We start from the raw sequence: 11,004 nt of genomic DNA, 5'->3' as shown, positions 1-11,004 counted from the left end.
TGACAGGCCAGTGTAGGATTTGTGCTTATTGAGTGATGGGAGAGTGAACTTGTTTTGCTCAGTGAGTGACAGGTTAAGGCAGATGTTTTGCTCAGTGAGTGACAGGTTAAGGCAGATGTTTTACTCAGTGAGTGACAGGTTAAGGCAGATTTTTTGCTCAGTGAGTGACAGGTTAAGGCAGATGTCTTGCTCAGTGAGTGACAGGTTAAGGCAGATGTTTTGCTCAGTGAGTGACAGGTTAAGGCAGATGTTTTTTGCTCGTGACAGGTTAAGGCAGATGTTTTACTCAGTGAGTGACAGGTTAAGGCAGATTTTTTGCTCAGTGAGTGACAGGTTAAGGCAGATGTCTTGCTCAGTGAGTGACAGGTTAAGGCAGATGTTTTGCTCAGTGAGTGACAGGTTAAGGCAGATGTTTTTTGCTCGTGACAGGTTAGGGCAGATGTTTTGCTCAGTGAGTGACAGGTTAAGGCAGATGTTTTGCTCAGTGAGTGACAGGTAAATTCAGGTGCAGGTTTAGTGAGTGACACTTTGTTGTGTTTGCACAGTGAGTGAGAGGGCAATTAGTGCATGTGGGTGATAGGTCAGTGCAGGTGTGTGCTCACTGAGTGATGGCTTGGCACAAGTGTGTGCTCAGTGAGTTCCAGGTCAGTTCAGGTGTGCTCATTGAGTGACTTTTTCTTGAAGTTGCATGCTCAGTGAGTGACCGGTTAAGGCAGATGTCTTGCTCAGTGAGTGACAGGTTAAGGCAGATGTTTTGCTCAGTGAGTGACAGATAAATTCAGATGCATGTTTAGTGAGTGACACGTTGTTGTAAGTGTTTGCTCAGTGGGTGAGAGGACAATTAGTGCATGTTGGTGATAGGTCAGTGCAGGTGTGTGCTCAGTGATGAGTGATGGCTTGGCACAAGTGTGTGCTCGGTGAGTGACAGGTCAGTGGAGGTGCGAGCTTGGTAAGTTATAGGGCAGTAATTGCAGGTGGGTGCTCCTAGTGCAGTTTACTCTGTTAGTGGTGCCTGGTTCTTTTGCACTGTCAATTCCCGCTTGGCCACAAGGGGGCAGGCGGGGACGCAAAGAGCTGCCGCACTCCCCAGGACAGTCCTTTCCCTGAGTAAGTGCTCGGGCTGGGAGCAAGCACCGTGAGCACCGGGCAGCACCATTTCACCACCGACACAGCCCCGGGGCCAGGCGGCCATGGCTCCGCCCTCCCTAGCTGCACGCACGGGCCAGCATGCCGAGAGAATGAAGTGAACGTGATGGAGCCGGTACCAGCCCCGGGCTCCGGACTCAGCGCAACCGCGACCCGGGGGTAAGTGTGAGCGTGGAGCTGAGTGGGCGCACTGTGAGAAAGGTAACAGTGACAGATTAGCTGAGTGAGCACTGGGCGATAGGGGGCACGCGGGGTGGCTGAGTTAGTTACTGAGAGGCTGCAGAGTGATAAAGGGGACCCATAGTGTCTCAGGAGATGTAAGTACAGGGGACCCATAGTCACTCAGGAGATGTAAGTACAGGGGACCCATAGTCACTCAGGAGATGTAAGTACAGGGGACCCATAGTGTCTCAGGAGATGTAAGTACAGGGGACCCATAGTGTCTCAGGAGATGTAAGTACAGGGGACCCATAGTCACTCAGGAGATGTAAGTACAGGGGACCCATAGTCACTCAGGAGATGTAAGTACAGGGGACCCATAGTGACTCAGGAGATGTAAGTACAGGGAACCCATAGTGTCTCAGGAGATGTAAGTACAGGGGACCCATAGTCACTCAGGAGATGTAAGTACAGGGGACCCATAGTGTCTCAGGAGATGTAAGTACAGGGAACCCATAGTGTCTCAGGAGATGTAAGTACAGGGGACCCATAGTCACTCAGGAGATGTAAGTACAGGGGACCCATAGTCACTCAGGAGATGTAAGTACAGGGGACCCATAGTCACTCAGTAGATGTAAGTACAGGGGACCCATAGTGTCTCAGGAGATGTAAGTACAGGGGACCCATAGTGTCTCAGGAGATGTAAGTACAGGGGACCCATAGTGACTCAGGAGATGTAAGTACAGGGGACCCATAGTGACTCAGGAGATGTAAGTACAGGGGACCCATAGTGTCTCAGGAGATGTAAGTACAGGGGACCCATAGTGACTCAGGAGATGTAAGTACAGGGGACCCATAGTCACTCAGGAGATGTAAGTACAGGGGACCCATAGTGTCTCAGGAGATGTAAGTACAGGGGACCCATAGTGACTCAGGAGATGTAAGTACAGGGGACCCATAGTCACTCAGGAGATGTAAGTACAGGGGACCCATAGTGACTCAGGAGATGTAAGTACAGGGGACCCATAGTGACTCAGGAGATGTAAGTACAGGGGACCCATAGTGACTCAGGAGATGTAAGTACAGGGGACCCATAGTCACTCAGGAGATGTAAGTACAGGGGACCCATAGTCACTCAGGAGATGTAAGTACAGGGGACCCATAGTGACTCAGGAGATTTAAGTACAGGGGACCCATAGTGACCCAGGAGATGTAAGTACAGGGGACCCATAGTGACTCAGAAGATGTAAGTACAGGGAACCCATAGTGACTCAGGAGATGTAAGTACAGGGGACCCATAGTGACTCAGGAGGTGTAAGTATAGGGGACCCATAGTGACTCAGGAGGTGTAAGTATAGGGGACCCATAGTGACTCAGGAGTTGTAGTGAGTACAGGGGACCCATAGTGACTCAGGAGATTTAGTGAGTACAGGGGACCCATAGTGACTCAGGAGATGTAGTAAGTACAGGGGACCCATAGTGACTCAGGAGATGTAGTGAGTACAGGGGACCCATAGTGACTCAGGAGATGTAGTGAGTACAGGGGACCCATAGTGACTCAGGAGATGTAGTGAGTACAGGGGACCCATAGTGACTCAGGAGATGTAGTAAGTACAGGGGACCCATAGTTGAGGGGCTGAGAGTGGGTACACGGTGAGGGACCGTTCCAAGACGGGCTGTAAATATTGATATATGGAAGCCACAGTTGCTGGTGATGTGTTTAGTGAGTGCAAACTCTGTGATGGGGGGGGGGGAGGCACAGTAGCTGAGTGAATGCAGAGTTATAGAGGAGACCCACGGTGGATCATGGACTCAGTGGGTTCAGAGTGATAGAGGAAACCCACAGTAGGTGAGGGACTAAGTAGGTGCAGAGTGACAGAGGGGACCCACAGTGACTAAGTGCTGAGTGGGTGCAAAGTGGTAGAGGGAACCCACAATGGAAGAGGTGCTTAGAGGATGCAAAGTGATAAAGGTGACAGAGGCGAACCACAGTGGCTGAGGGACTGAGTGGGTGAAGAGTGATAAAGGATACCTACAGTGGATAAGTTGCTAAGGGAGCACAGCGTGACTACGGGAACCCACAGGCTCTCAGTAGATGTGGGAAGCAGAGTGGTGCAAAGTGACAGTCAGGGCTGTGAATGCACTCAATAACAGAGAGGGCTGAGGGGTGAGAGTGGGGGCTTAGGGGGGACACTGGGCAAGAGAGCATCAGTGGACTGCACTGTGACTGAGTGATTTATAGGGACAACATAGTGGCAGAGAGGATCAAAGTGGAAATATGGGGAACTTTTCAGAAGTTATAATTGTATGGGTATGCGTGGGCACTGCAATGTGTTTACAGAGAATCCCAAGTTGTGCAAATATATGGGGGGAGTGGTGGTCACCAGAGGATTATGCACACAGTTGCAGTGTCCTCCACAGAAAATTTGCCAGCCAGGTGGCATTATGAAGTAGCCAGGTGGGGACAGATTAATACCTTTGAAATATTATAAGATAGTTTTTGCAATAAACACTGGAAAAAATATATCAGGTCATTTTTCAGTTTTTGCCAGGTGTTCAGTAAAATCAGCTGGGTGGTGTGCCCATGAAATAGTTCCTGTGGAGAACACTGCAGAAATGAGAGAGACAGACAGAGCCCCAAGCTGGGAATGTGGCGAGGGATAGAGAGAGGCACTGTGTGCATGTGGTGTCCCCGGTTCAGTAGGACATATAACTGCCTGTTTATAGGCATGGAATGTATACTGGAGTACCAGCAGGTGTTGTATGTTAGGGAAGATGTTATGTCAACCTGGGAATTGATAGTCCGATAACCAGTCAAAGGCTGAGAATGACTGTGGCTCTCATGCATAGTGACTTTTGTATTCACCAAACACTTTTCTAATGTGTCTGTTTTCTATGGATGTCTAAAAGGGGCATAATTATTGTAATGAAAATGTGTTTAACATTTCTTGTGGTCATTAAAACATTTTTCTTGATAGATTTTCGTTTTTTTTGGGGGGGAAATATTTTTTTGGGCAAAAAAAACAAACAAACTCCCTCTTTGTAATGATTTGTTCATTTCTACTGCTAAGAAAACCAACTCTAATTTCACACTATTCCCTCAAAGTTCCTTTTTGTTTGTTTGTTTTCCCTCTGATCTGGACACAAACATAGCCTTGGTACAGTCCTGCAGGAATGTGTGTTAATTGTTACAAAGCCACATATGTAAATGCTAGCTGACATCTAAAGTCATGTTGGGTAATGACTTCTGTATATTGCAAATGTGCAGCAATGTATTAGTTTTTGTGTGCTGTCCGTAGCATTGGGGAATCTGCTGTCCTGTTAAACCTTTTCCCACTTCCAATCACTTTAGCTTATATTTGTGTCATATTTCTCACAGACGGAGGTCAGGGAGGCTTTGAGGGATGGTGCACCACCACTAGACAACTGGCAATTATTATTTTTATTATTATAATTAGGATTATCATAATTTATATGTAGAGTGCTGCAAACTTCCATAGGGCTGGGATAATTGATTTGTAATAAAATAAATGAGTAAAACATTTAGGCATCAGAATGTATCATGACAGAGAGCTACTCGTAAAAATGTGCAGCCCTAGGTCCAGATTTAGTTTCCTACACCAAAACATGCTCCTGCATGTGGCATTATGCACCCTTGTGAAATTATTAAGTCCCACAATTGGATGACATTTCTGTATTTCCCCTTTACATATGTGTTGGTAAATAACATGCATTCCTCAGGAGTGCAGTAAGCATACTCCTGTATCCAGCCTCTGTGGAAAGGGAAATCATTTTGTACAGACAACTATGTTTATAAAGACACTTTTTCACTTCCCCTGTTATGTCCCTTAAAACAAAACGATTAGACAATATATTAACCCTTTTATATATTCTGTAGACAATTAAGCAGGAGTGTTGCTAAGACATTTTTGGGGAAGTGCCCTTTAATTTGTTTGTCATACAGGTATATTGTACTAAATTACAATGTAAAAACTGATATTAATTTATATTCATATGTTAAATTGCAGTATTTTTTTTTCAACCAGTGGCATTTTTATCAGAACTCAGTTTATTGAGGTGCTGCTAGGGTTAACACTAAAGTATCAACACGAAAATCCAAGCAAACGTTTCAGTGTCAGTTATTTGTAAATAAATACCCGTAAATGCTGTTGACATGAACTGAGACAAGATGACATTTGTATTGCTGCCAGAAGGAACGTTTAAAGTCTAAATGATGCTATAGACGGCAGTGAGTGCTCCAGGGGGGCCCATCCTCTCCTAGCAGGCACATTTATAGTGAGTAAAATTCATCATTCAACACGTTTTTTCCAGATGACAGTTTAATCCCTTCAATGTATGTCAGTGGTGTGGTGAGATGAGTATGAAAACGAAGACTAATGGGGAAGGATAACTGATTACTCATAATGGGATATTTCTAAATGTACAAACAGGGTACAGTTTAATTTCTAATCACTAGAATCAGGTCTGTCTTTAATATTGACTGGACCCTGGGCAAACACTTTCTTGCCCCCCCCATGCAATTTTGCTCTCCACCCTAACATCCAAAAAAAACAATTAAATCAATTTATTTTATAATTTTTTAAAAATCTATTAGCCCAAAAAACTTTTAAAGGGACAGTAAAGTGATAATTAGACATTCATGATTTAAATAGACAATACAATTTTTAACAATTTTCCAATTTACTTATATTATTTTCTCTTGTTATCCTTTGCTGAAAGGGTTATCTAGTTAAGCTCAGGAGCAGCAAAGAACCTAGGTTCTAGCTGCTGATTGGTGGCTGCATATATATATATATATATATACTGATTTGTCATTGGCTCACTCATGTGTTCAGTTAGAAACCAGTAGTGCACTGCTGCTCCTTCAACAAATGATACCAAGAGATTGAATTAAACAAATTAGATTATATAAGTTAATTGGAAAGTTATTTTAAATTGTATGTTCTACTGAAATCATGAAAGAAACATTTTGGGTTTCATGTCGCTTTAACTTGTAGACAATGTCACTTTGTGTGTCCTTTAATTTATTTTTAGTTTGTTAATTTTTTTTAAATCTATATCCTATACTTTCTGACGTTACCATTCAGCTACATATACATAAGAACCGAGCAAATTTTCACTGGGCCTAGGACAGGGGGTGAATTGTCCTGTGGCCAAAAGTTTAGTTTAATTTAATGACAGGTGGACTTTAAGGGACAGCCAACACTCGCGGTAACAGTATGCGATATTGAAAAATAAAAAACGAAGATCCGCATGCAGCATAGCCCTTTTGCCTTGCAAGCTCGTGCAATTTCTGACCGAGGATTGGATTCTGATTTGCTGATCATTTGAAGAAGAAGGTAGCTACGTAACGGTGGGGGGAGTTCGGCTGCCATATTTACCTGTTATTAAAGAAGTTAGCGACGGTGATTACTACAAGAAGCAAGTAGGCAAGGCAAAAGGGCTATGTTGCAAGCGGATCTTCGTTTTTTATCTTTCAATATCGCATAATGTTACCGCGAGTGTTGACTGTCCCTTTTAAAGGGACATTAAAGTAAAAATGTAAGTTTTATGATTTGGTCAGAGCAGGTACTTTATAAATAACTTTCCAATTTACTTCTATTCTCAAATTTGCATTGATCTCTTAAGGCTCGATGTATCAAGTCTTTCTCTCCCCTTCTCAGACCGCTTCTTCCCTACCCTGTTCTCCTCCTCTTAGACAGCTACTGTCCGCGCGTGATTGGCTGTGCGCGGGCAGGGAGCAGGGTTGCACGTAAGCGTACAGGAGTGGTCCTGATTCAGGGACTGATGGCTTTAGGAATAGGTAGTTTATTAATCATGTCTTGTTGGTCTATAAATTGTATATACATTTATTGGGTGGTCTAATATTCTGGAATTGATAGTGCTAATTCCAGAGAGGGAATGACTATTACTTGTATTTTGTTAGTTTCATCTCAATGGATTGCCAGTCCTATGGGTTGATAGTTGCATATCCTGGGGTTGGTAGTCGTAGGAAGGGAAGGACCCTTGTTCTAAATGTTGATAATCAAATGTGTGTATGTTTTCCTGTAGAGGGCTTGATGGTTAAAAGAATATATTGTCCAATGTCCAAGTGTGGATGATTTGATTGTCAAAGGGCTACTGATACAAATATTTGTGTTCCAGTGTGTTGATAGATGAGTTGATGTAGGTATAGATGGATACAGTCCTATTATATAAACTCTAAGGTTTTTGAGGTTGCATTTGCCGCATCCAGTTGCTGATACTCATGAGGATTCAGTCCAGGGGTTGATAGTCATAGCGAAAGTGATTGGTGGAATTAAGGACAATGAGTGATGGTTCTAGTCCCACGGCTGAATTAGTTTAAAAGAAGTGGGTCCAGCCTTAAAGGGACATGAAACCCAAAAGTTTCCTTTCATGATTCAGATAGACCATATACTTTTAAACAACTTTTTAATTTACTTCTATTATCTAATTTGCTTCATTATTATTATCGGTTATTTGTAGAGCGCCAACAGATTCTGCAGCGCTTCATTCTCTTGGTATCCTTTGTTGAAGCACTACTGTGAGCTAGCAGAACGCATAGAATGAGCCTATAACATGAGACAGGTGTGTGCAGCCACCAATCAGCAGCTCTTAAGCATACCTACGTATCCTTTCCAACAAAGTATACCAAGGGGAAAAAAAAACAACTAATTAGCTAGCATAAGTAAATTTGAAAATTGTTTAAAATTCACACGCTCTTTCTGAACCATGTAAGAAACTTTTTTTAAGGATTCAATGCTAAAATGTTATGAACGATTCCAAGATGGATAATCTGAGAACAACTTTTGCTTTTGTACTGTAATATCTCAAGGGGGGCCTATAAAGTGCTCCTTGTGAATAAAATCCAACCCATGAAAAAAACATGCTAAAACTGTTTTACAGAGTAAATGATATACTATAAAACTATTCTAGTTTGTTTGCACATTGTTGTTTTTATACAACCTCTCACACGTCACTTGCTGTTTCCTCCATTCCGCGGTACCCTAAGCCAGGTGCTGCTAAATGACTTCTGCTAACATTGATAGCATCTGTGTGATGGTGATTTGAGACCTAATAAAACAAATCTACCGTGTGCTATCATATATATTAAGGTTATTTATGAATGGAGAGTACAGAAACCAATGAAACATCCAGCCTTAACCTGTAAACGCCAATCAACTTGATGAGATAGCAATGATAGAAGTGAAGCTAAGTCCCTAAAACAAATAATTATGTATGTCCAGTTTGTAGGTGGTTAAAAGCACTTACCTCTCAAAATGCCACCTCAACAGTTAGCTCTGATGTTTTTCACTGGACACAAAACAGTGAGCTCCTGTGCATTGCAAATGTATCAGCTCTGTATTTACTATGTGTGTCTTCAGCCAGTGTTGGGCCAGTAGTACACTCGTATTTCAGTGGAGCCAGTAGTACACTAGTATTTCAGTGGGGCCAGTAGTACACTCGTATTTCAGTGGGGCCAGTTGTACACTCGTATTTCAGTGGGGCCAGTAGTACACTCGTATTTCAGTGGGGCCAGTAGTACACTCGTATTTCAGTGGGGCCAGTAGTACGCTTGTGTTTCAGTGGGGCCAGTAGTACACTCGTATTTCAGTGGGGCCAGTAGTACACTCGTATTTCAGTGGGGCCAGTAGTACACTCATATTTCAGTGGGACCAGTAGTACACTCGTGTTTCAGTGGAGCCAGTAGTACACTAGTATTTCAGTGGGGCCAGTAGTACACTCGTATTTCAGTGGGGCCAGTAGTACACTCGTATTTCAGTGGGGCCAGTAGTACACTCATATTTCAGTGGGACCAGTAGTACACTTGTGTTTCAGTGGAGCCAGTAGTACACTCGTATTTCAGTGGAGCCAGTAGTACACTAGTATTTCAGTGGGGCCAGTAGTACACTCGTATTTCAGTGGGGCCAGTAGTACACTCGTATTTCAGTGGGGCCAGTAGTACACTCGTATTTCAGTGGGGCCAGTAGTACACTCGTATTTCAGTGGGACCAGTAGTACACTCGTGTTTCAGTGGAGCCAGTAGTACACTAGTATTTCAGTGGGGCCAGTAGTACACTCGTATTTCAGTGGGGCCAGTAGTACACTCGTATTTCAGTGGGGCCAGTAGTACACTCATATTTCAGTGGGACCAGTAGTACACTTGTGTTTCAGTGGAGCCAGTAGTACACTCGTATTTCAGTGGAGCCAGTAGTACACTAGTATTTCAGTGGGGCCAGTAGTACACTCGTATTTCAGTGGGGCCAGTAGTACACTCGTATTTCAGTGGGGCCAGTAGTACACTCGTATTTCAGTGGGGCCAGTAGTACACTCGTATTTCAGTGGGGCCAGTAGTACGCTTGTGTTTCAGTGGGGCCAGTAGTACGCTTGTGTTTCAGTGGGGCCAGTAGTACACTCGTATTTCAGTGGGGCCAGTAGTACACTCATATTTCAGTGGGACCAGTAGTACACTCGTGTTTCAGTGGAGCCAGTAGTACACTAGTATTTCAGTGGGGCCAGTAGTACACTCGTATTTGAGTGGGGCCAGTAGTACACTCGTATTTCAGTGGGGCCAGTAGTACACTCATATTTCAGTGGGACCAGTAGTACACTTGTGTTTCAGTGGAGCCAGTAGTACACTAGTATTTCAGTGGGGCCAGTAGTACACTCGTGTTTCAGTGGGGCCAGTAGTACACTCGTATTTCAGTGGGGCCAGTAGTACACTCGTGTTTCAGTGGAGCCAGTAGTACACTCATGTTTCAGTGGAGCCAGTAGTACACTCATGTTTCAGTGGAGCCACTAGTACACTAGTATTTCAGTGGGGCCAGTAGTACACTCGTATTTCAGTGGGGCCAGTAGTACACTCGTATTTCAGTGGGGCCAGTAGTACACTCGTATTTAAGTGGGGCCTGTAGTACACTCGTATTTCAGTGGAACCAGTAGTACACTCGTATTTCAGTGGAGCAGGAACCAGTAGTACATTCGTATTTCAGTGGAGCAGGTTTTTGTGGGTAGTGATAAGTGCCAGAGGAAGTGGTGCCAACTATATTTTAAACACTTTAAAAGCAGCATTTTGAAAGCTAAGAGTTTATCTATAGTTATTTTTGTAGGGACATTTATGGTCTGGGGCCACATTGTAGACCCTTTTTTTTTATCTACCCACATTCCCTGTCCTTATTCTATCTATCTGTGCCCCACACATTGCCACTGTCCTCTGCAGCTGGCTTATTTCTGTCCATTGTGTGTATTCAATGTATACATTACCAGATCTGTGTACATATGCGAGTTTATGGTACTTAGCGTGCTAATGAATTGCTCATGTGAAGTTTGTTTATAAAAATCTGTCTGTTTTTTTTATCTTTTAACTAACCACATTTCTAAAAATGCAGTAATCTCCCCTGAAAATGATCACATTTTGTCCCCCTCATTTGAAAAGGTTGATGCACAGTTTCACTAGACTAGACATGGCACATGAATGGTTAAACGCCCACTGTCATGCACGTAGCTGCTTTGTATGTTGTTTTTTTTATTCTGTCTGACAGATAAGTGTTGAAATGATGTCACTTTTCCAATTCTATGAGAATGTTTTGACTAGAGATTTGCAAAAAGACTCCAATCTTTAATGTGCAAACTACCCGTATGGGGTTTCCCAGACTAGGCTGTCAAAGCTGCATAGGA

General features: G+C 43.5%; 1 protein-coding gene across 1 annotated transcript in view; it reads left to right on the top strand.

The window, feature by feature from the left end:
- The first annotated feature begins 1,119 nt into the window (after positions 1 to 1,119).
- The window catches only part of COL27A1 (collagen type XXVII alpha 1 chain), a 591,531-nt gene continuing 581,646 nt past the window's right edge, over positions 1,120 to 11,004 (top strand). Inside the window, exon 1 of the mRNA XM_053696152.1 lies at positions 1,120 to 1,305. Coding sequence (XP_053552127.1) covers positions 1,253 to 1,305 — 53 coding nt within the window. The 5' untranslated portion in view covers positions 1,120 to 1,252. The remainder of the gene's footprint in view (positions 1,306 to 11,004) is intronic.

The sequence above is a fragment of the Bombina bombina genome, chromosome 12 (assembly GCF_027579735.1).
Source record: "Bombina bombina isolate aBomBom1 chromosome 12, aBomBom1.pri, whole genome shotgun sequence".
In the NCBI taxonomy this organism is placed as follows: domain Eukaryota; kingdom Metazoa; phylum Chordata; class Amphibia; order Anura; family Bombinatoridae; genus Bombina; species Bombina bombina.
The sequence above is the reverse complement of the archived record's forward strand: the minus strand, read 5'-3'. Positions and strand labels throughout refer to the sequence as shown.